At 45.8% G+C, this 22,837-nt stretch overlaps 3 protein-coding genes across 7 annotated transcripts; 2 read left to right on the top strand and 1 right to left on the bottom strand.

Annotated features, from left to right (window-relative positions):
* Positions 1-4,708, top strand: rtkn2 (rhotekin 2). The gene is made up of 12 exons (XM_076977609.1): positions 1-198; positions 1,215-1,417; positions 1,514-1,566; positions 1,661-1,714; positions 1,972-2,089; positions 2,225-2,425; positions 2,523-2,617; positions 2,791-2,897; positions 2,990-3,121; positions 3,238-3,400; positions 3,493-3,600; positions 3,725-4,708. The coding sequence occupies exons 1-12, from the start codon at positions 64-66 to the stop codon at positions 4,315-4,317; spliced, it is 1,962 nt and encodes a 653-aa protein (XP_076833724.1). The 5' UTR covers positions 1-63; the 3' UTR covers positions 4,318-4,708.
* On the bottom strand, positions 4,355-12,509 carry cfap99 (cilia and flagella associated protein 99). 4 transcript variants are annotated; one of them, XM_076977610.1, is made up of 17 exons: positions 12,377-12,509; positions 11,788-11,830; positions 11,535-11,655; positions 11,279-11,423; positions 11,108-11,202; positions 10,630-10,742; positions 10,318-10,495; positions 9,989-10,069; positions 9,755-9,823; positions 9,535-9,621; positions 9,343-9,431; positions 8,926-9,130; positions 8,396-8,537; positions 8,012-8,163; positions 7,706-7,911; positions 7,101-7,293; positions 4,355-5,661 (listed from the first exon to the last, which is right to left on the bottom strand). In XM_076977610.1, the coding sequence occupies exons 3-17, from the start codon at positions 11,640-11,642 to the stop codon at positions 5,563-5,565; spliced, it is 1,962 nt and encodes a 653-aa protein (XP_076833725.1). In that variant the 5' UTR covers positions 11,643-11,655; positions 11,788-11,830; positions 12,377-12,509; the 3' UTR covers positions 4,355-5,562. The 4 variants fall into 4 exon arrangements, with proteins under 4 accessions (XP_076833725.1, XP_076833726.1, XP_076833727.1 ...); XM_076977611.1 differs by lacking the exon at positions 12,377-12,509 and having other exon boundaries at positions 4,355-5,658; positions 11,788-12,189; XM_076977612.1 differs by lacking the exon at positions 12,377-12,509 and having other exon boundaries at positions 7,101-7,289; positions 11,788-12,189.
* Positions 12,455-21,737, top strand: zfyve28 (zinc finger, FYVE domain containing 28). Of its 2 annotated transcripts, XM_076977608.1 has the most exons (14): positions 12,455-12,596; positions 15,190-15,330; positions 15,441-15,578; positions 16,262-16,464; positions 16,650-16,739; positions 17,587-17,676; positions 17,804-17,905; positions 18,257-19,771; positions 19,936-20,028; positions 20,475-20,638; positions 20,843-20,959; positions 21,067-21,168; positions 21,323-21,426; positions 21,600-21,737. In XM_076977608.1, exons 1-14 carry the CDS (start codon positions 12,561-12,563, stop codon positions 21,729-21,731), a joined length of 3,027 nt encoding a protein of 1,008 aa, XP_076833723.1. In that variant the 5' UTR covers positions 12,455-12,560; the 3' UTR covers positions 21,732-21,737. The 2 variants fall into 2 exon arrangements, 1 of the variants encoding a protein (XP_076833723.1); XR_013121786.1 differs by lacking the exons at positions 21,323-21,426; positions 21,600-21,737 and having other exon boundaries at positions 20,475-20,757.
* The last annotated feature ends 1,100 nt before the right edge of the window (positions 21,738-22,837 follow it).

The raw sequence follows: 22,837 nt of genomic DNA, 5'->3' as shown, positions 1-22,837 counted from the left end.
TCACAGCCGTGGAATCCGTCGGTTTGTGGATCTGGAGGGGCTTGTCTCGTGCGCGGGACCAATATGGATCCACCGCGCAACGTTCGAATTCTAAACAGAAACGTTCAGTCGAGATCCACTATGACGTCGTGCTCGTCTCTTGCCATGGAGATCAAGAGAAAGAAGATTCGAGAAAGTGTGTTGTTTTTACAACACCAGGTACGTTTATCAGTGTCTATTTGAGGTTAGCGTTAGCCTCGGATAGAACTAACTTTAACTTAACTAACTTGTTTGTGGGCTGCGAGCTGTCTGTTAACTAGCTTAACTAAGCCACATTTTAATATTTCTTATGGTTATACTAATTAGACTACCCTAGTTAGCCAGTGTTAACGTGGTACAGCTGGCTAACCTAGTTGGCTGGTAAGTCCCAGTCGTATGAAGAACAATAACTACAGAACTTGCTTAGATAACTGGCTAATTTATACCTTAAACTTTTCAAAGTCAATGATGAATGTCATTAAAATGTCTTCTCGATAAGGATAATATACAATAAAATTATATGTTGCATCAAATGTTACTGTCTAATATATGTTTCACCTCAGGCCCATCTCAGTCTAACTTGGCGTTAGCTAACTAGTTATCCTAGCTAACCATAATCACCTGGCAGTTCATGTGGTACCTTTTTTAATTATTTCAGGCGAGCACAAGATACATTACACGATATACAAGGCCGAATGTCACTGAGCAGATAATGGAGGATATGAATTTGTTGAGCATTCAACAGATTTCTAAGAAACCTCAGGTAGTCAGATGCTAGACTGTATGTCTGAATGAGCGTATGAAAGCATCTCTCCTCCGTTCTTGTAAACTGCCATTGTCGTTCATCTTTAGCTCATTAAGACCCAATATTGACGGTATTAAATATGAATTGTTCCAAAGACTGATTTGTTAAGTGTTTTGCTACTTGAGGTGTGGTGGGGGGAGGATTGATCCTGTGCCAGTGTTCATTTTGTTCATTTTTCATTATTCACCATATCTTCTTTGTACTCCACCCATATACATAAAACGCCCCTTGTCATGAGTGTCTGTACTGCCAGCGTTGTTAAAGCCTGCCATAATGTTCCTCTCCATTCCTTTACCCCCCCTTCCTGTGTGTGCACCCGTTATACACCACAAGTGTAGTTTTAAGAGAACCAGTAAAAACCCTGTTGGTTTTGGATGCTGGATTTACGTAGGATGCTGACATACAAGAGAAGATGGACTTTGAGATGCAAATGAGAGCTGGTGCCTACAAGCTTCTGGTGGCCAGCACCAACAGGGTTCAGATTCTCAATGCAGCCAAGAGTCTGTTCACCTGCAGCAGCAGAATTAAAGCCTACATGACCGAAGCCCAGCGGAATAAGGAGCAGCAGGACGCAGTCACAAGTCTTGGAAAGAGGTCAGGCACGTAGACAGTGTCTGCACGCGTGTGTTTTACACCAAATGTGCTGAGTGGTGGGAGACTATACAAAGTGCATGCCCATGTTTTTTACAGGTCACTGGACTCTGAGAATCAAGTGCCCTGTAAGGGGAAGGTAGTCATATCTGGTAAATATAACGGTCTTTTGAAATCTTACGTTTGTCTTTGTTTTGTTGTCATAAACTAAGTATGTCCATGGTTTTGTTTCCTACACACACACAGGTCTGCGAGTTCCTCTGTTCTGGAAGGATTCGGAACATTTCAGCAGTAAAGGGAGTGGGTGTCTTTTATTTGCTTTTCTTTTCTTTTACTTTACTTCGTCAGTGTTTGTGTTAATGCATGCACTGCCTTTAGACTTCACTTTAGTCAGGCTGTGTTTATTGTTTCTATCTAATGTATACAGAAATATCTGGTCTGGATTCGTTTGAAGAATATTGAGGATGTGAATTATTGTGTTCTAATACATGTTTATTGTTTATTGTGGTGTTCAAATATGTGTTTATTACCTGCTAAGACATGAATTATTTCTACAGGCTCTCATCAGGTGGCAATCTTCTGTTTAATGAAAATCGGCTCTGAGATATTTGACACAGAGATGGTGATTGTCGACCGATCAGTGACTGATGTGTGTTTTGAAAGCGTGGCTATATTGTAAGTTTCCAGTCCAATGCATAATAATAATAATAATAATAATAATAATAATAATAATTATTGAAGAGATTACAAGCGCAATGACCTCATGCGCAGCACAGTCGTATTTGTGTCTGAGTGTCCATGATGTCACAGCTCTGAGGCTACGCCGGACTTTGAGCTGTCAGTCGAGCTGTACAGCTGTGCGGTAGAAGAGGAGGCCTCTGTGGTCAACACGCCAAAGAAACTGGCCAGGAAGCTGCGCTCCTCTTTCGGCAAAACATCTGGGAAGAAACTCTGCCCCCTTCTGGACGGTGGAGATCCTGAAGCTTTTCTCCAGTCCAACCCAATACCACCGTAAGCGCTGCTTATTTTTGCTGATGAGATCACAAGAAAATGTTTAGGGTTTTTTTTATTTGTTTGTTTGTTTATTTCTGTTTATGTTCTGTTTCAGTGGAGCTCAGTACTCACTTCTGGCTCACACAACACTGTCTCTGGATCAGGCAGAGGGCTCCTTCCAGTCTCACTCACTCATGGTCTTGCAGAATGGCAAGTGAATTTTCTTTGGCCATGCATTCATACCACAGGTTTCATGCACAATTCCATTGAGTGAGCTTTGCTCACGTTGCCATCTAGTTTTTAAATGTTCAAAAATGTTTGAGAAGGCGTGTGGGAAGGAAAATGGCACTGAGTTTATGTGCCTGCTAACTGTGCTTGTTCAGGGGAGTCATCATCATGGCTGCCTCTCTATGGGAACCTGTGCTGTCAGCTGGTGGCCCAGCCTGACTGCATGACGCAGGACATGATGAGTGGCTACCTCAGCCAGCAGGTACTGGGCTCGTCGCTAACGTGTGTGTGTGTATGTGTGTGCTCTGAGTGTGCTCTTGTTTCATGCTTCGTTGTGTGTGTGTGTGTGTGCAGCAGTGTATCCAGGGTCTTCAACGCTGCTGCAGACTCTACTGTGTGCTGAAGGCCGGGTTCCTCTCCTGCTTCTTCAGTCCTGAGGAGATCCAAGCCAAGATGGAGCCCAGCATCCTCATCCCCATCAACAAGGTAGAACTTCAACCAGCAGAAGACACTGTGTAGTGTCATCATGAGGAAATGCAGCGTTTTATATAATCTCTCTCTCTCTCTCCTGATGCCTTGATTTGGAATGTGTGTGTGTATAGGATACTCGCATTCGTGTGGTGGAGGGTCATCATAAGAGTAATGCTAGTCTGAGCCTGATTAATCCAGGGATGGAAGCTTCTGCAAGCTATATATTCACAGCTGACACACCAGATCTATTGCAGAACTGGCTCTGTGCCCTCTGGCAGCACCTCTATGACCAGAGTAAGATCTACACTAGCACTTGCGAGAGGAGATTAGCGTGCGTTAGTTGGTTGAGGTTTATGTAAACAAAGATGCATTTGCCTGTCTGATAGGTCAGTGGCAGCATGCCTGTGACAGGCTGATGGAGATTGAGGTTATGTCACCACGGAAGCCCCCACTTTTCCTCACCAAGCAAGCTGACTCCGTTTACAATGACCTAAGTAAGTTACTGCCCTGCTGAAAATAATTATATGTTGCATATTTCTTCTCTTGCAGCCCAGTTAAAGCTGATTTGTTTTCCATCTACTAGAACTAAATAGCTTCTTTTTTTCCTTTACTTTTCAGGCATTGGCTCACCAGAGAAATTTGAGAGTCTGACGGACATAATTCACAATAAAATTGAAGAAACTGATGGGCACTTTCTCATTGGTCAGGAAGAGGAAAAACAACCACCTCATTGGGCAGCACTGTTTGAGGGCCCTCGGCCAATGGTGGTGCAAAAAACTGTGCTGTCACCAGGTAAAGAGAGTGTCCAGTCCACATCCAGTCCAATCTTGAACAGCAACAAAAAGAGAAGAGCCCCCCCACCTCCCCCCGACAAACTACCATTTACTCAAGCCGTCCCTGCTCCATCCCGTCAGGAGAAGGAGAACTTGTGTAAGGGGACGAGACTTCGCGCGGGGCGGCCCTCGCTCGATACTAAATTCTCTGCTATTATTCAGCAGTTACAAAAGACCCAAGCCCAGTCTCGCAAAATTCCACCTTTAGCCCAGGTCGAGCCCTCTCAAAATTCTTGCACTGCAAGTAAAGAAACACAGCTTGACCTGACGGAACATCCAATTAATATGGGTGTCCAAGTTCCTCAGCCCCCTGTTCCCGCTCCCAGAAGCAAACTGAGAAAGTCCTTCAGAGAAAAGATGAATCCCAAAGCCTGGTGAGACCGTATCATTCCAAGCGTCATATTTTGATCACTGCTTAAATCAGCAGTGCAGTCAGTACACTTGTTCTCATCTCTGCCTGTATACGCGCTACCAATTAAGCATTACAGTTGTAGTAATCCATGCTATCTAGAAAATGTCTGGATGTTTACCAAAATTAGAGCCAAGTCCAGATCCACAATTATAAATAATCTTTAATAATCAGGAATAGATTCAAGACTTCAGTGGACTGAATAACACATCTGGGGTGTAACTCTTGGCAGCTAATATTGTGCCTGTCTTCAGATCTAACAAGCTAACATACTGTGAACGTCTTAAAAAAAAAAAAAATGACATCTGCTATTTCAACTAGTATAGAACCACTAAACTATGCACTTTTGATGAGGAACTTGGAGTGGTGAGAATGGCCATTTGGTGACTGCAGAAATATAAATGTCTTGTTTTTATACTTCAGAGCATAACGGACATGCCTTGTTTTATAGTATTCAGTAGTATGTATGTATGTAAAATGGAGATTTGGACTTTGATTATATAAGCACTATGTACCAGTATTGGGATAATCGTTTTACTAGTGGGGGAAAAAGTAACTGGTCAGTAAATATACCTTTAAAAAAACTAAATCGGTATCAAGAGAATGAGCAGCCGGTATGTGTTTTTAAATAGAGGGTGTGACTCTTCCTACAAGACTTGATTTTGAGTTGGTTTTAGTAATGACTGCACATTGTAACAAACGGCATTAGTTTAGCGGTTCTCTTAGGAGTGATAAATGCATTCATCCCATCAAGTGTGTGAAAACCTTAAAAAAAATCAAGGGGATATTAATGGTTGTAGGTGTGGAATGGAAGGTCAATACAGCCATCGGTCACTCTGGCTTTTATTGTTATTGGGCTGAATATCCAAGTTCCAATACCAATGCTCTAACAGGATAAACAGTGAGGAAGTGACCTGCAAAATGTGCATCAAGTCATGGAGCAACCTTTCATTTCACAGTTACATAATGTTAAATGATACAGTACTTTATCCTTCTCAAGGTTTTGTAATTGTTGTAATTCCAACCATGTACATCTATTTGGTCATTTCTGTAAGCCATGTAATTTATCTGCTTTTTAGCTCTGAATAAACTGCTACATCTAACATGTAATACTACAATTGTTGGTTTTGATTTTCTTTATTATCTTTTACTTTTTGACAATTTACATAAACTGGACATGTTCTCCAGCAGCCGTAATGGACAGAGACGGTCTTTTAAAAGGTAGCTGGTCTGTGGGTCAGCGCCTCTCTGCGGACCTGCATCTCCAGAGAACGTTCCAGTTCCAGCCAGTGCTGTTCTTCCAACGCCTGCTGCTTGGGGGACGAAAATGGCTTCAAAATTAAATAATCCTATAAAAGCCACTTGGTTAATAGGGTTAGAGTGGAAGATGTGCCGCTCATTTTTTTTCTGTTTTTATTTTGAAATTATCACATTTTAAAAGCTATAATTTACTTTGAAATATCTTTTTATTCGGGACCCTACCTTGACATGCCTGATTTTATTACTTTCTGAGATAATATTAAGAGAAAAAGGGCAAAATTGTCTAAATGGTGTAACCATAAAAATGCAGCACAAGAATATAAGTTGTTGAAAAAATGTGTAATGACATACTAAACAGCCTTTGAAATACACTGGCATAATCTTACACATTTATTTTTTAATATCAAATAATAGAGAAACATGGCAGTTTTGAATATTTCCATTAATGTGGGGAATCATGGTTGGGTCAGGAACTTGAGTGAAAGAATGAAGGCAAAAAAGCTGCAACGGAAAGTTGATGAACTCAAAGCAAAGAAAAGAATGAAAGTGCATGTGAGAAACAAAAAGAGACAAAAACCAAATTAGAGGAGAAAAAGGAGAGGATTGTCACCTTTCTCACTGAGATATGGATGTTTGGAATGTTCAAAACATCTCATATGCACAATCTATGTACAAATTGAATTGAGTTTTTCTTCTGTGCTAGATATCGTCTTACAATTGATTGTTTTAATGTAATATGATGAATAAACAATATGAATTGTTCTTACTATTCTATAATCAGAGATCACTGTTTCTTCATTGTTAAAAGTATTGTTTTATATAGTATTTAAAAAATCTATTAGATATTGATCACATTTATTAAAGCACCTAAATCACTTAACGTCATGACTTTTTATTCAACTTTAATTGCTTGTCGTCAGTTGGTGTAACTGATAAATGTCAATTGGCGTAACCAATGTTTCTCATAAAATCTAAAATTGCACATATTACTATGAATATGATTTCAGCACTGTACTACATTGTAAAAATGAAATTTAAAATAATTTTAAACCAACTGACCCAAGATTAGAGAGAAAACAATAATGTTTATGGCATATTGACTTGCTCAGTACATCAACAACTCTTATCTTAGTTTAGAAATAAAATATTTTAAATATAATTTGAAATGATATTTCATAATAAATCACTTATTTTCATCAGTACACTTACATAACTTCTAGAAAGCTGAATTATTTAATACTTGTCATGCTTTTGTGGTTACACCGTTTGACAATTTAATGTGACTGATTCTTAAATTGGTTAAAAATGGTAGAAATGTCATATAAAATGCTATGGCACCAACAGAAATGCAAACTATATATCTAAACAAACATCTAGCATGTTGTTTTAACATGTTTAAAGCATAATTGTGATTTGGACGTTATACCAACCCTTGTCACTGACCCATTAACCGTTGGTCATCGGTGATGTTGATTTAAAAAGCACTACGCACCTTTTGTTGGTTGTAGCTCTTGAGTTTCTGTGCAGCCTGGTGTTTGGTCTGCTTGGCTTTAGCTTTCTCCTCCTCTGTCCTCTGCCGCCGCTCCTGCTGTCTGATGTCCAGTGTCCTCTGCAAGGCCACAACTCTCTCATCCGTGCTAACTGCCGCCTGCAGCTTGGCTCTCGTGGTCTGATCTTCCTCCTGCCTGGTTTACACGGACACAGTCCCATCTTAATCTGGCCGGTAGACCAAACCGGTTGCTCCTGAAGCTTACGTCTTCACACTTCTTCACATGGGCTATACACATTTTAGGTCCAATATAACATTTGATTGTGAAGGAAAGCCTTTGTTAATTTTTTATTATATGCGGTTTGTACGTTAAAATGTTCCCAGTCTACCCAGTTAGATTCCAACCAATCAGTGCGCAAAATAGCATGTCCTGGTGCGAACGCATCATAAGCAATGCAAAAACGTGATATATCATATATGAGCGCACAACAAATGTGTGAGCCCATCAAAAGACACCATGGGAATCACTGATGTAGTTGTACATTTCAGCGCACTGTGTGAAGCTTTCACTGCTCTTCCACTCTTAGTTAGAGGAGCTGTGCGGTTACTTGCGTGCTGCGACTCGTCCCGCTGCGTTCCTGCGCGTCGTGATGGTGTCCAGTTGCTCCAGAAGCAGCTGCTCCTTGTTCCGTTTCTCCTCCAGGATCCTGAGCCTCCTCTTCTCCTCCTGGCGCCGATCCTCCTCCCTCAGCCGAGCCAGGCGCTCCTGCAGCTCCGCCAGAGACATCTCGCACAGCAGCTCGTGACCTCCGGTCTGAGGTGGGGAAGGGGAGAGACAGGCAGCCAGCGGTTGCCAGATCAGCCAGTGACACCTGCCCAGTGTAACATTGGTGTCATACTGTCATGCTAATGACCTCCGTGTCGTCCACAGACTTGAATCTGACGAGAGGCACCGACTCGATGGCTCGAATCTGACGGATGAGATCGAACTTCCGACTCAGTTCAGCCTGGGCCTCCTCCAGCGCCCGCCGCAGGAGATCCTGGCTGTGTTCAGAGACTTCCTTCACTGCAACACAACATTTTACGTCTACATTTACATTTCGGCTATTTAGCAGACACCCTTATCCAGAGCTTTGTATCTGTTCACGGAATACATCCTAGAAAGTAGTGTAGATGGGTCAGAGTTCAAGAAACCCTTGAGCCAGACTACTACTAAACTACAGGAATCGGTGCACACCCCCACACACGTGAATGGATCGGGCTGCTTTTAAAGGCCAGGACGTGTCATGCGACTTTACCGATGCGCCGCTTCATCTCCTGCAGTTTGACTTTAGCAGCTCTGGAGTGTTTGTGGCCGTCGGCCACCTGCTTGACCAGCTCCTTCATGCCCTCTTCCTCGTGCAGACGCTTCTCTGCGTACCTGCGCAGCAGCTGTGCAGTCTGGGCCAACCACACACACACACACGTTATGGATGGACTGGGTGCGGACACACTGATGAGGTCGAACTGAACTGCTCTCAGATTTTCATTAGGCATTTAAAAGGTTCGTTCCTTTCTTTTAACATGTGGGCAAGACAGAGAAGAAGTCATGTTGTTCTCCAATGTGCATAGTTGAAATGCAGCTCTGTGAGCACCCTGAGTAAGAAGAAATCAAATAAATCCACCACCATTCATTTATGATTATTGTGCTTGATATATTTGTCTGTTTGGTTCCTGACTTATCCTGTCAAAATATTGAACAATATTTGCAAAAAAAAAAAAAAAACTTGTGACACTCCTGGCCACAACACTAAAATGACGTAGAAGTATTGGACTAGATGGGATTCACCTCCTCCTTCTTCAGCTGAGCTTTGTGCTGGTTCAACTCCAGGACGCGTTGGCGTGCCAACAGCGCCTCCTCGTAGCTGAGCCTCCCCTCCAGCCTCCGTCGCTCCACCAGGGCCAGCTGCTCCTGCAAGTCCTTCTCCTTCATCTCCTTCTGCCACCGCAGGAACGAGGAGGGCTCGCTCGCACCTTGGGCCAGCTGCTCCAGCCTGGGGGCACATGCCAAAAACCGTCCGCCGCAGGTCAGGGCGACCTCGCCACGAAGCCATTGTAAGATCACTATAAACTGGTGAAGCGGGCATCACACTGAACGTTCCCCTGCTGCTCCTGGAAGACCCCTAAAGGGCTGTCTGAGGTGTTTAGAGCCCAGTTTAGTGGCTGTATTCATGACTTTTTGAGCAGAGACGGAGGAGGTGAGCACCTGTTCAGCTCCTCTTCCATCTGCCGGTTGTACAGCGCTCCCTCTCGCAGAATGGCCGTTGTGTTTAGTCTGATGGGCAAGTTGTTTGCCTGCATGATTTAAAATTGATGTTAAAATGTTTAAAATAGTTTCTAACAGTATTTAAAACCTATACACATGAATTGCTCTTTCATACTACACTCCTTACTTTACCTTCTGGGTGGCTGGAGTTCCAGAGGTGTGAACTGTGTCAAATCTGAGTTTAGCATCGAGGTTTTGCTGAATCTGTGACATTGCATTCTGATTGACAGATAAGACAGACCGCCTCGTTGTATGAGAAAATAATTAGCAAAGTGTGGGTGGCTAGTTGCTTTTGAAAGGTCATGCAGCATCTTGAAATGACAACAGCAGTCTTCTAGAGAGACGGTCTTACCTTCGTTTTCTCTGACTTTTGTGGGTTTGCACATCGATACTGCTGAATATTTGCTTCATACAAAGTTTGCTATGAGTGCAAGAAAAATAACAGCTAAAACATGTGCAAAAGAAGGTATTACTGACAGAGGTCATGATATGTCATATTTTCATACTTTAACATAATAAGGTGAATACTATAACATAAGGGTGAAATTTCTCGATTAACAGCAGTTTCTCCTCTGTAAAGTCTGACCTGTGCTTTCAGCCAGTTTTGCTGTCTAATGTCCTCTAGCGCTTGCTGTTTCTTTGGAGATCTGTGGGTGCTGGCAGGCACCTGAGTGAAAACCCAGTGTGTGTAAAATTACAACTGGAAGACCTCTGAGAGATATTAATTATATATACCATGCACTTCATTTAAATTCAGACTATCAAGCATTTCATCGTAAGGCAAGTTAATTTGTACACCACATACTCAGTGGCAACTCAAAGTGCGTAACATAAAAGTGAGTAATGCTTATTACGTCCCGAGATCGATCACCAGTTGTTATGTGACACAGGAGGCTCTGAGACAATGCTACTGACGGGTTTGGGTTTCTCCTGCTGTGGAATAGGCTCCGGAACAGGCAGAGATCGAGGTCTGGGCTTGGTCAGATCAAACTCCTGCGGTTCGGTGTATTTCTTAGGGAATTTCTTCAGATGAGTGCCTTTGGTTGACTTCTTTTCAAGGTGATCCAACAGACCTTCAATCTCGGTCCGCCATCTAATTTACATTAATGAGAAATCAAAGCATAAATGAGTGTTATTGTGTATCCACCACAGTAAAGGATCTATTTTGTTTACATTTATTATTGTAGTTCAGTAAATTATGTACTTTTATCAGAAAGTATTTGTTACCTTAGCAGTAGATCTATCCACTTGTTCTCTACGTACGCAGCATCGTAGACCTGACTCCACTCTCCACGGATCCAGGAGGTCAGGTTGCTGACACTAAAGAAGAAACTCAGGAACTGAAATGTCCAGGGGAAATCCAGAGAACACAGTATAAATTATGAATATATGCATATGGAAATATGTGTCTTCCTGCTCTTTTAACATTTGTGGAGATCAATTTGCCTAAAATCCCAATGAATAAATTAAGCTATTTCTAAAAAGAAATCAAGTCATATGTGTGGTAATGACAAAAGTTCAGTGTTAAAATGCACTGAAAACAGTACTCAAAGAAAAAAATATTTCAATACTCAAAGATGAAAAAGAATCATATTAAAAGGGAATCATATTTTAGTATAGTTACTGAAAAGAAACTAAGGTCAAGTTCATGGGACCTACATGTTCTGTAGTGTTACTTACAACAGTTTTATTTATATATCCTTACTTTGTACATTTTTGTGCTGTCCAGAGATTTGATCAACGCACTGAACTGCTCCACACCGAGGTCTTCAAGGTGGAACATGGCAAGGTAACAGACCACTGAGAAACAGCAGAACAAAATACGTAATACTGCCATGGGCCTCGACGCTTCAATTCAGTTATCATACACCCTTACCAAGGAACTGGTTCCGATCGGCTCTGAATAGAAATTTCCCATTCTGAGCGTAAAACACATTCACTACAATATCCAAAAGCTTTCGATGCACGATGCATCCATAAACGATGTCGATGATAAACTTCTGTTCATCAGGCGGGCGGTTCTACGGCACAGAAACAGTATAAGCAACTTTCACAGTACCATATTTCACAGTATTATCACAGAAAACATCATAACGTGTGTGACATTTACGAAATTAATGTTATAGGAATACCCCGAGGGTTTTTGCAGAATCCTCTGTAAAACTGTCCACGCACTGTGTGTCTGGCTCATACTTGTCCAGCAGCGTAATTGCCTCTCTAATAATCTCCTTGTAGTTCATTGTGGAAAATATCCTAAGAACATAAGATGGGTCAGCACGTTACATAAGCCACTATGAATTAAATGTGTTGCATATTGGAAGTATTAGAGTGCATCAGATTGTTGTTTTTTGTAACATTTTAAATTTTTAAACAAAAATAACTTACCCTCCAAACTGTACATTTTACGTCTGAAACATCGCTCCTACAACTGGGAAAATATCACAAATTCATCTTCCACTCTCAGCACCACGTCCATCAGGTATGTTGTGTTGCTGTTGCCACGCTACAGCGGGGCGTTTCCCAACACGGGCATTTTATTATCAATTTCATTTAACTGTGCTTTCGTTTCCATATAAACAAATAAATTTTGTTAGTAATACAATTAGTTCGGTGTTTAAAAATGCCTTAAAGGGGCTTTAATAGAGCATGGGAAACAAACAAAGTGCAACTCTGACACGGTTTAAAGAAAACGTGTGAGAAACGAGCACTTGGCAACCCGGGTGAAATCCCGCTCGCCTCTGTGAGACTACTTCCGCAGTCCGTCGACGCTCGCGCGCTAGCTCGTGCGCTCCGGCTAGCGAGGTACCTGGTCGGCTCAGTCATGAAGAGGGTCCATCTACCGGGGGGGACGGACGGTACCGGGACAAGTGGGTATAAGCGCCCAAGTCAACGCTACTGTATACGAACGGCTGAATAATACGTCCCCAGCCGCCGCCGCGTACCGTTAAAACTGCTTTAAATCGAGGTTACCCACCAGGTAATTAGCTAGCATCACCGGCTAGCTGACGGACTCCAGTCGGGGCTGGTTAGCCGGGCTGCTAGGTGGCCGGTCGCTCAGGTAACGTTAGCTCGCGCGAGCCGCGTCACTCCTCGGCGCGGGCGACCCGGTTATCGGAGGCGACGGACGGTCGGTCGGTACGCTGGCGAGGTAACCGACGATGAATCGTTTCCGAAAGTGGCTGTATAAGCCAAAGGTGAGTTTGAGGTAAATCCCTTTAACAGTCTGTGGTCCTAGCTGGGATGGCTAACTCATAACAGCCGCTGGAGGGTCTCTGGGTGTCGGGTGTTTCACGGGCATCTCCAGTGTCAGGGTGGGTGGCTGGACATCTACCTGACGTGTATACCTGAATTATATATTCATGCCATCAAAATGACCTTTATTATGTGTGAAAGCCACGGCTGGTTATTCAGCTGTCATCATCAAGTCATCAGAGTGGACAGGTAGCTGAAGAGGCTGTGGTCAGCTCATCCTGAATGGCCAAGACCCAAGTGGTGAAGTTCTGGGTGTCGTGAACACGATGTCCTAATGTTTTTCGTCCATATCAAACCCCTTTTACTCAACAACTTTTAGGCTTTTTTATTTAAAAAGTGTGACACCGTGATACGATTGTGGCCCGAGTGTGTGGTTAATTAATCACTGTTTGGATGTGTGTGCATGTCTGGCGGTTAACTTGTAAGCTCTGCCCATGCACATCCTGTGAATTATTGTCGTCTTCATCCAAGTCAGCAAGGTCGAGAAAATCAAACAGCGCCGGTGTTGAATTTAGCTCTGAATATCCGCTAAAGTGATCGAGGTGTACACATGTCGCTGTCAGGAACCTGATTCTCCTTTTAAGATCCGCTTACTGATCAGCCTGTGAGGCTCTTTACAGATGCTGGGACTGTTCACAGTTCCTGTTTCATCTATCATCATGGCACATGTATTGTATCATAGACTCAAACCTGATAAAGCCTTTATTGTCTATTATAGTGCTGTATCCATATTGTCATAACTAAATGATATTTTAAGATACAAAAGTACATCATAGGTTGCCAATATTGAGGTGTTGTTGCATACTGTTAACTGTGGTCGCTTGTCTAAGTTCGACACTCAGGTAACTGATTGGGGTATTTGTTACGCTGTCAACCATTTGGCAAGTCCACGTGTTAATCAATATTGTGTAACTGATTTGGTCAAATTTTACAAGTCAGCAATATCAGGCATTTTAACAGCCTTATTGTGATAAACCGTGTACGTTGCACTGTGCAGGCAGGCAGAATATCAGGATAAAGGAAATTACAAGCTTTACTTGTAAAGGTTCAAGAGTCAAGGATTATTGAGGTCACAAGCTAAGAGGAAAAAGTAGCTAAGTCCTATTCCCAAGCTATTTCACAGATAGAATAGCATAAGGCGAGAGCCTTAAATAGATCCGTGAAACCACCACAACTGGCCCTGCTCTTATACTCTCAGGCTCAATTGGACTTTATTGTAGTCTAGAGCTCACAACTCCATCCTTACATATAGCACAGCCCCAATGATAAAACATGAAAAAGTGATACACCGTGATAAAATGGGACCCCTGTGTGATGGGCATATAGAGTAAGCCGTTTTGCTCAGGTGGATTAACTAGAGAGTAATAATTATTCTCTGGCAGTTAGGACTAAACCTCTTTGCTGATTGAACATCTTGGAGCTGGTGGTCTGTTGGGCGCATGAATCCGCTTACTCTCGACACTGGGCTGGGTAGCAGACATGTGCCCCAGCCCAATCTGTAACACATGTGCAGATTAGCAAATAACTAATCCCCCACATTCAAATACAGTCTAGTTTGCACTGTGGGCAAAATACTGAAGACATGTGTTGTTAAATGCTTGGTTGTTTCAGTAGTATTTGTAATGATGGGTGGAAATAAAAATTTCACACTGAGGAATTGTACTTGGTAATTGCAAATAGAAATTTCATTTAACTTGGTAAAGAATAAAAGAAGAGTAATCATGCTCTAATAATCACATACAAGAGCCAAATGTGTAAACTATGGTTATGCGAATTTGTAGAATATTTGCAGCTCTGGGCAAAATATAGCAAATAAAAACTATAAGAACATTTTTACTTTTTCAATTTACAGTGCAAAGATGCATTGTTGTGGAGATGTGGTTTAGCCACAGCTAGTTCATCACTCCTGGTTGTTGTTGTTTTTTAAGTAAGTATCCAGATTAACAAAACAATGGCTCTTCAGTAATGTTTTTTGTAGGGTGGAGCTGGTGTGAATTATTGACCATGATTGCTGTATAGAGAAAACCATAATAATAGGAGTAAGCATGATTCATGCGCTACACAACATGGCATAAGTTCCTAGTGGTCAAAGCGTGCCCTGCTGTACTCTCTGGAATGCGTCCTCCACAAACCACTGCCTGCCTGGAGAAACACATTCTATCTTGCATAGCAGCTAACAGAAAGACAGAGGTCTTCCTCTGGATCAGTGTGTTTGTAACTTCCGCACAAGGCAGTCTTTCCCTTTTACTGTGTGTGTGTGTGTGTGTGTGTGTGTGTGTGTGTGTGTGTGTGTGTGTGTGTGTACATGCTCACAGGGCTTTTCCTTAAGAAAGTTCTCCCATGGGGCTTTTCCTTAAAGTCCTTCACACCTCAATATGCATAGAACTTAAACATCCCCCCCCCCCCCCCCCAGCACACACACACACACAATTTCAAGATAGGATAGGAGGATAGGTATCCAAATTTCCTTTTAAGTAGATGTGATTTCTCTTGGCTGCGTTCTGCCCTCATGGCTCTGTGCTTGGTGTGATGCAGAGGTCGGACCCCCAGCTACTGGCCCAGTTCTACTACGCAGATGAGGAGCTGAACCAGGTGGCATCAGAGCTGGACAGCCTGGATGGCAGGAAGGACCCTCAGAGGTGCACGTTACTGATCAACCAGTTCCGCTCCTGCCAGGTACCGGCCACGCCCCTCCCTCACGGGCCTCGCGGGCCTGCCCTCACACTGCTGTGGGCCCGTGGAGGCCGCTTTGGGTGTAACCGGCGGCTTCTTCTCTCCTCCGACAGGACAATGTGCTGAACATCATAAACCAGATCATGGACGAGTGTATACCAGATGACCGGGCCAATAGAGACTTCTGCGTCAAGTTCCCGGAGGAGATCCGCCATGATAACCTTGCGGGACAGCTGTGGTTCGGGGCGGAGGTACGCTCTGGGCACGACTGGCCTCTGTCTCTTCTCAAGCTTTATTTCTCTTGCCACTTTAGGAACAGCTTTCACCGTCCAACTTTGTCTCCTTTTAAACTTGTGTGACCGTGAGTTTCAGGAGTGCTTCTTATGGATGTTCAGCCTACATCATTGCTAGGGTGAAATATAGGATGGCCTTTTTCTCCAGTACCGCCAGCGGTGAATTTGACCTCTGTCTCCGCCTCCCTTTCACCCTGTTTTAGTAGCCAATTCCCACCCATTTGGTAGTTCTCCACTGTTAACACAGGAGCTGCCAATCAGAGAGGCCGAGGGCGGTCACATGCTTCCTGCGAGGCACTTGTGCCCAGTCACCGCATCTTCTCAAGCTGCGGCCGATGCACCATCAGGCACTTGGAGGGCAGCGCTATCCGCCCCCTTCTGTGGCATGAGCTCATGGATACTCGTGATTGGCCAGCATTGCTGTAATTGACCGGGGAGAAGGAGAGGCTGTCACCCCCTCTCTCCCTGAGAGCCGGCCAATATTTTTTTTGCTCTCTCAGGTTCCCGGCCACGGAATGGCTGTGGCATCGTCGGGGATCGAACTCGCAATCTCACCGTGATGAGGCAAATGCGTTTGTGTTGCGCCACTGGGGAGCCCCTGCGGCGAGTCTTGACGCTGTGTATCTTGACACCGTCTCCAGTGCCTGGCGGCCGGCTCCATCATCATGAACCGCGAGATCGAGAGCATGGCGATGCGCCCGCTGGCCAAGGACCTGACGCGCAGCCTGGAGGAGGTTCGCAACGTCACGCGGGACCAGGCGCTGCGGGACCTCAACTTCTACACGGAGCGCATGAGGCAGGCTCTGCGCCACTTTGACGGCCTCTTCGCCGAGTTCGAGCTCAGGTACTTCCCCCTCCGAGCGCGACGGGACCACGCCGCGTTATTCCAGCACCGCCGTGTATTACGTTGTCGCTGTAGCGCTGTTCGTTGTAAAGGTCGTAGTATTTGAACCGTGTTTTGTATTGCATTGCAGAGTGGTTTTTTTTTTTATTGTTTCTCAAGTGATGCTTGTGTGGGTCGCGTTGTAGTTATGTGTCAGCCATGGTGCCCGTGAAGTCTCCCCGAGAATACTACGTTCAGCAGGAAGTGATCGTGCTCTTCTGTGAGACTGTGGAGAGGTGAGAGACTGACGCACACAAGTCGGTAGCGGTTTTACGTTTACAAAGACTCGCGTATGCACATCCTGCTGTTATCGATTTAGAAATTCTTGCTAACTTCAGCCAGACTTGGCCGTTCTGTGCCCCCCGTCCAAACTTTTCTCTAGGGCCCTCTGTCTAAAGACGTGGACACTGAGTGCTTAGCCCACTCTTCTGAGTGCTGTCTACGCATGCAGAACAAGTGACAGCCAGGCTGCCCGCCTCCATGTCCAGAAGCTTCTGGGTTGCTTAATGCAGATGGACGCTGATATTTTTAGGCGCTGATTACAAAGTCCAGGGCGGTTACACAGACCTCTTCTCAAGCAGAACGCTCATTTAGTGATGTCTATCAGACAGAGGGGAGAGACAGCTAAAGTGTCCTTAAAATGAAGCCCTTGCGTCATCTTTAACATGCGCTTATGTCTGCCCTACACTGCTGGTTTCAATTTCTATCTGAATCTTTGGTTATTCATATTTTATGGAACAGTGTTACATTGAATTAGTGTCCCTCCTTTGATAAGATTTTTGCCGTCTGTGATGGTATTAAAAATGCTAATAAAGTTTGTCTCTTGGGCAACATGGTAGGACACTGAAATAAATGTGTTAGTCGTAGCCTTTACCATTGACCTGTGCACACAGCACAGACAAAAGCTGTGTTTAACTTCAAATCTGAAGTCATATTTACTAAATAGCTTGCTAAATAGTTTTCAGTTATAAGATTGGATTCATTGTTTTTTCATGTTTAAATAGTTGAGGAAAGTACTAACTGTGCCAAAATTAGTTTGCTATGTGAATGTCAACAATTCCCTTTGTGACATTATTTTTCAAGGGCTCTAAAGCTTGATTATCTCACTCAAGACATGATTGATGACTATGAACCTGCTCTGATGTTTACAATTCCCCGACTGGCCATTGTCTGGTGAGTGAGTGATTCACTATATGCCACTCTGGAAGAATGTCTCAAATTAATCATCCGTTTGTCTTTGCCTGAGTGAAAATGCTGTCGTGTTGGCAGTTTCATGTGTCGTCATGGTGTGTGTTAATAGTGGGCTTGTGGTGTATCCCGATGGACCTCTGAACCTGGACAACAAACCGGAGGACATGTCTGAACTCTTCCGGCCTTTTCGCACTTTACTGAAGAAAATAAGGTACGTTTTTGTGTCCGTGGTGTTTCCTGACTTCTCTCATGTCCCTCAGTGTTACTTAGACATGATAAAGAGGACACGGTGGTTTTGTTTGTGTACTGGTTAAACCACTAGGTCAGTTTTTTGGACTTTGACTGTTTTTTTTTCCGCATGGCCTCATAACCAGACCTTTGTGAGCTGACTAATACAAACAAACCTTGTTGTCATCAGCTAGCTTCGCCGTTCTCATGGCTCCGATGACGGCGTGTCGTTTCAGGAGCCCTCAGCCCTTGTTTCTCCGCCATGTCTTTTAGCACAGCAACTCGAACCACACCGGACCTGTGAATGCTGTTTTATTTGTGTGAAACCACGCAGGGACCTGCTGCAGACCCTGACAGACGACGAGCTGACCACCCTGGAGCGGAGTCTGTGCATCTCCCAGGACGGGGAGTTCCCTAGGGGCGCCGACACCACCTCCAGCCCAGAGCTGGCCAAGTCCACCTCCGTCAGCGCCGAGAGCCAGGTGGAGGAGCCGCAGGAGGAGGAGCCGGAGAGGGCGGGAGACCTCCCTCCGTGCACCTCCCTGGCTAAGGAGGAAGAGGAGTGGGAGGAGGCGGAGGAAGAGGAGGAGGTGCAGAGCGGTGAGGTGGAGGACGTGGACCTGGCCTGCTCCATGCAGTATGATGAGGAGGAGATCGAGCAGCTCAGCATGATGGTGCACCGCGTGGGCGACCAGATGTCCACGCTGCTGTCCCCGCCCAGCCAGACGCCGTCTCCGGCCCACCGGCCCAAGGCGTTCCGAGGGCCGAGCGCCGGGGGGTCCAGCACGTCATCCAGCGCCGAGAGCTCCCCTCGCCGAGCCCCGGGACCCTACCAGGAGGAAGACGAGCGCGTCTTCTTCATGGACGACCTAGAGGGGGTCGGCGGTGGGGGGCGTGTCCCCAGGACAGGTGTGGGCTGCAAGGGACGACGAGCTGCTCCCAGTAACCCCCTCAGCTCTCCCAGTAACCCCCTCAGCTCTCCCAGTAACCCCCTCACCTCTCCCAGTAACCCCCTCACCTCTCCCAGTAACCCCCTCACCTCTCCCAGTAACCCCCTCACAGCTCCTGCCTCTCCTGTGCATGCCAGACCTTCTCCTTCAGCCACGTGTAATGGTTGGATGACGGGCTGTCAGTCAAACGGGTCGACTGACCAGAGCTGCCTGCACGAGGACTTCCCTTCCTCTGAACCCGTGGTAACATCCGACATGTTGCCACTGGTGAACAGCTGGGAGGGGCCACAGGAGGAGGGGGGGGCGGAGACCGCAGAGGTCATCGCCCATCGGACGGGCGGGATGAAGTTGTCCGCCACGGTGATCTTCAATCCACACTCGCCTAGTCTGACTGACACGGCCATGGACCTGCCCGTGGTCCCGCCCGTGGTCCCGCCCCACCCGCCCGTGGTCCCGCCCCACCCGCCCGACAGCCCAGCTGCCCCACAAGGCGCCGCCCTGGTGGCCACGCACTGCCTGCTCAACTCCTGCGTGTGCTGTGCCGCCGGCTGCGTGGACAGCCACGACGACCCGGCTGACCCGGAGACCGGCGCCGCGGGGGGCGGGGCCAAATGCAAGCTCGCCAAGGCCAAGGGAGACGCCCCTATGACCCTGCCCCCTCCGCCCACCTTGCGTGTAGGGAAGGACGTGGAGGTGGAGGTGGAGAGCCTGTCCCAGTCTCGTCGCTGTGAGAAGTGCCTTGGCAGCAGTGTTAGCGCCACGCCGTCCCTGCACAGAGACTCCGAGGGGGGGGAAACGGGAGACGCTCGCACCATTTGGGACGGAGCCTGCAGGGGAATGACTGGCACTGCAGCGGATGAACGAGAGGAAAAACGCTCCAAAGAGGAGAGCGGGAAGAGGTGTGTGTGTGGGGGTCAGGGTGTGTTACACACACACACACAAACTCACACAAACTTTAGTTCTTCTTGTGTCATTTTTGGACGCTCATCTGTTGTTAGTATTATTACTCTGAGGTTCAGGAGTAATCTAACCCTGTTTCTGCTCCATGTTTGGTGGGCTGTAGCTTCCTGGAGTCGCCCCTCAGCTCGGACAGCAGCAGTGACTGTGAGAGTGTGTCTGTCACCACGTGCAGTCTCTCCAGCGTCTGCACACCCAGGTACACGGATCTGGCTTGTGGACTGTTGTGTGGGTTTGATTCTGCACCTGTTTTAGTTCATCAAAACCTCCATCGCTGCAGCTATGTCACTCGTTTATTTATTTAGTGGCCTAAATAAGAGCTGTAAATTAGAGTAATGGATACAAAATGGTGTGTGTGTGTGTGTGTGTGTGTGTACATGTTGATCTATTTCTGCTCAAAAATTTCACTCTGGAATATTTTTAGTTGCCCGATGTTTCTTAAGGCAGGTGTTGTATCTCATATAATGGCTCTAATAATGTTATAACTTAAATATATGCTTATGTATTTATTATTTATTGATTTATTATTATTTATTATGTATATTAATATTATTATCGCTATTTACTATTACTGTTTTAAATGACTAAAAGTCGTGTGCATGCTGCCCTCTGCTGACCGTGTTTGTCCATCTGTCCTGTGTCCAGCTCTGGAAGTAGTGTCACCACCAACTCTGAGATGATGGAGGACCTGGACCACCAGGAAGTCCAGCTGGCGCTACAGGCCGCCAGACTAGCTGCTCACAACAAAATACGTTCACGTTTCCATAGCAGCAGTGACCTCATCCACCGCCTGTTTGTCTGTATTTCAGGTGTGATGATAATCGGCCTCCGCGGCGCTCGCAGCTCACGTGGAGACGTGTTGAGTGCTGATAGATACGGGGGGGGGGGGGGGGGGGGGTGCTGTGCTCCGTCACACGTGAACCGCTATGTGAGTGCTGATAGATACGGGGAGGGGGGGGCTGTGCTCCGTCACACGTGACCCGCTATAAGGCGGCTGTGCTCTTTCTCCTCAGGTGTGGCTGACCAGCTGCAAACAAACTATGCAAGTGACCTGCGGAGCATCCTGAAGACGCTGTTCGAAGTCATGGCCACGAAGTGTGAGCAGGGGGACAGCGAGACGCAGAAGAAAGGTGAGTAGGAAGGAGGGCGGGACCGAGGGGGTCCGGTGGGCCCCTGCGGGATGGAGGAGTGCTCTGGGGAGCGCTCTGGATTGATTGGCTGATTTTATTCGACACAGGGCCCCGAGTGGGAAGTGCTGGATTAGAAGACTGCGCCCTGTGTCAGGAGACCATGACCTCATCTGAGCTCGCAGCCAAAGCCCGCGATGGCCAGTTTGAAGGTGAGCGCACTCCTCATTCAGGCCTGCAGGGGGAGTGCACGTGCCGTTCTGCACACTGGGCACTGCAACAAGGATATTGCTTTAAGACACTCCCTCAGCACAGCGCCCTCTAGCTGTAGATATCTCTCCAGTGCCATCTCTCCTCTCCTCACAGACCCTCCTGAGTGGGTTCCAGACGAGGCCTGCAGCTCCTGTGTCTCCTGCAAGGCTCCGTTCACCGTCATCCGCAGGAAGCACCACTGTAGGAGCTGTGGGAAGGTACGGCCACCCACACCTGCCAGGGAGGACATTGTGTACCGCACAGCCCTCACCTCACAACTGTGTTGGACTGCCTCCTCCTTGTGCATGTCCGAGAGTGACGATGCAGCCCTGTGTGTGTGTGTGTGTGTGTGTGTGTGTGTGTGTGTGTGTGTGTGTGTGGTCTGTTTCAGATATTCTGCTCCCGCTGCTCCTCACACTCCGCACCTCTGCCCCGCTACGGTCAGATGAAGCCCGTGAGGGTTTGCACACACTGCTACATGTTCCACGTCACGCCTTTCTACAGCGACAGGAGCGGAGTGTGACAGTAACCCCGCCCCCTCCCCCCCCACCACACACACACACCACCACGCCTAGCCGCCCCACACGCCGACATGAGCACACCACTTACCCGGCTGCAGTTTTGTGTTCGTGCATAGACCTGCACATTAATTTCACTTCAGAATGCATACCTGTAAATAGGAACACACTAAATCTCAAACACTACATAACACGAGCAGCCCTGAGCAAGGAACAAATCGGCTTTGAAGGACTGATTTAAAAATGATGTATAGATTATAAATGTATGTTAGCAAGCACAAACCCACCAACACTTCTGTTGCCCTGCAGAACAGAAGCCAAAGTATTTGTCATAGGGCTTCCCTTTTCAATCTGAAGTCTGGAATCGCTTTTAAAGAGCATGAATTTTTATTTTATGCATCCTGGGTCTTGCTCTCTGGGCTCTGAACAGGTGTTAGAGTAATACAGATCCACTGTACTACAGATCCACTGTACTACAGATCCACTGCTCTCTGTCGGCTGTTAGCAGGGAAGGTCTTTTGAAAATGGCAGCTTGACTAAGTAGTGCCAGACGTATATAGGGCTCATATTCCTGAATGTAAACCATTACAAACATGAGCAACTGTGACAAGTATGAAGACAATAATCCACACCATTGATTATGCCTGTGTGGTCATCATAGCACACTTGTTTTTTATTATTATTGCTGTTATTATTCAGATATTTTTATTTATGGAATAACGCTGCTCTCTGTAATATATATAGAAGTGAGGCTTTGGAATATGTGGAATGACCAAAAAAAAACCATGTGTGTAGAACTTCATAAAGTGATTTTAAGTATAATGATAAAAGAGAAGAATAATTTGTGCTTTTAACTGGCAATGAATGTGCATCACTGTATACTTGGATGAGATCCCCAATATTCCCCAACATTTACTGGCCCAGAAAGGGATTTGCCATCTATCCCTGTCTGATCCTTCATCTGCTCTCAAGATAAGCGGTCCAATCTGATAGAACAGTGGATGTGAGGGAAACTAATTGGATTTGGTGTTTACACTGGGACGTCTTAGGAACTCCTTGAGGTACCGTCTACAGAACCGGTGGACACCTGCCCCTCCATCACTGCATGTGA

This window comes from Brachyhypopomus gauderio, chromosome 17 (assembly GCF_052324685.1).
Source record: "Brachyhypopomus gauderio isolate BG-103 chromosome 17, BGAUD_0.2, whole genome shotgun sequence".
NCBI classification, from domain to species: domain Eukaryota; kingdom Metazoa; phylum Chordata; class Actinopteri; order Gymnotiformes; family Hypopomidae; genus Brachyhypopomus; species Brachyhypopomus gauderio.
Note: the sequence above shows the minus strand (reverse complement) of the source record. Positions and strands in the feature narration are given on the sequence as shown.

Bases quoted from the DNA above. Each gene is read 5' to 3' on its own strand.
- rtkn2 (XM_076977609.1), top strand. From the start codon at position 64: ATGGATCCACCGCGCAACGTTCGAATTCTAAACAGAAACGTTCAGTCG. The intron at 1,418-1,513 runs GTCAGGCACGTA...TGTTTTTTACAG, and splicing joins GTCACAAGTCTTGGAAAGAG to GTCACTGGACTCTGAGAATC. The intron at 3,401-3,492 runs GTAAGATCTACA...CCTGTCTGATAG, and splicing joins GCAGCACCTCTATGACCAGA to GTCAGTGGCAGCATGCCTGT.
- cfap99 (XM_076977610.1), bottom strand. From the start codon at position 11,642: ATGAACTACAAGGAGATTATTAGAGAGGCAATTACGCTGCTGGACAAG. The intron at 11,203-11,278 runs GTAAGGGTGTAT...GCTGTTTCTCAG, and splicing joins CGATCGGAACCAGTTCCTTG to TGGTCTGTTACCTTGCCATG. The intron at 9,432-9,534 runs GTAAAGTAAGGA...TAAATCATGCAG, and splicing joins GAACTCCAGCCACCCAGAAG to GCAAACAACTTGCCCATCAG.
- zfyve28 (XM_076977608.1), top strand. From the start codon at position 12,561: ATGAATCGTTTCCGAAAGTGGCTGTATAAGCCAAAG. The intron at 15,579-16,261 runs GTACGCTCTGGG...CACCGTCTCCAG, and splicing joins AGCTGTGGTTCGGGGCGGAG to TGCCTGGCGGCCGGCTCCAT. The intron at 17,677-17,803 runs GTGAGTGAGTGA...GTGTGTTAATAG, and splicing joins CCCCGACTGGCCATTGTCTG to TGGGCTTGTGGTGTATCCCG.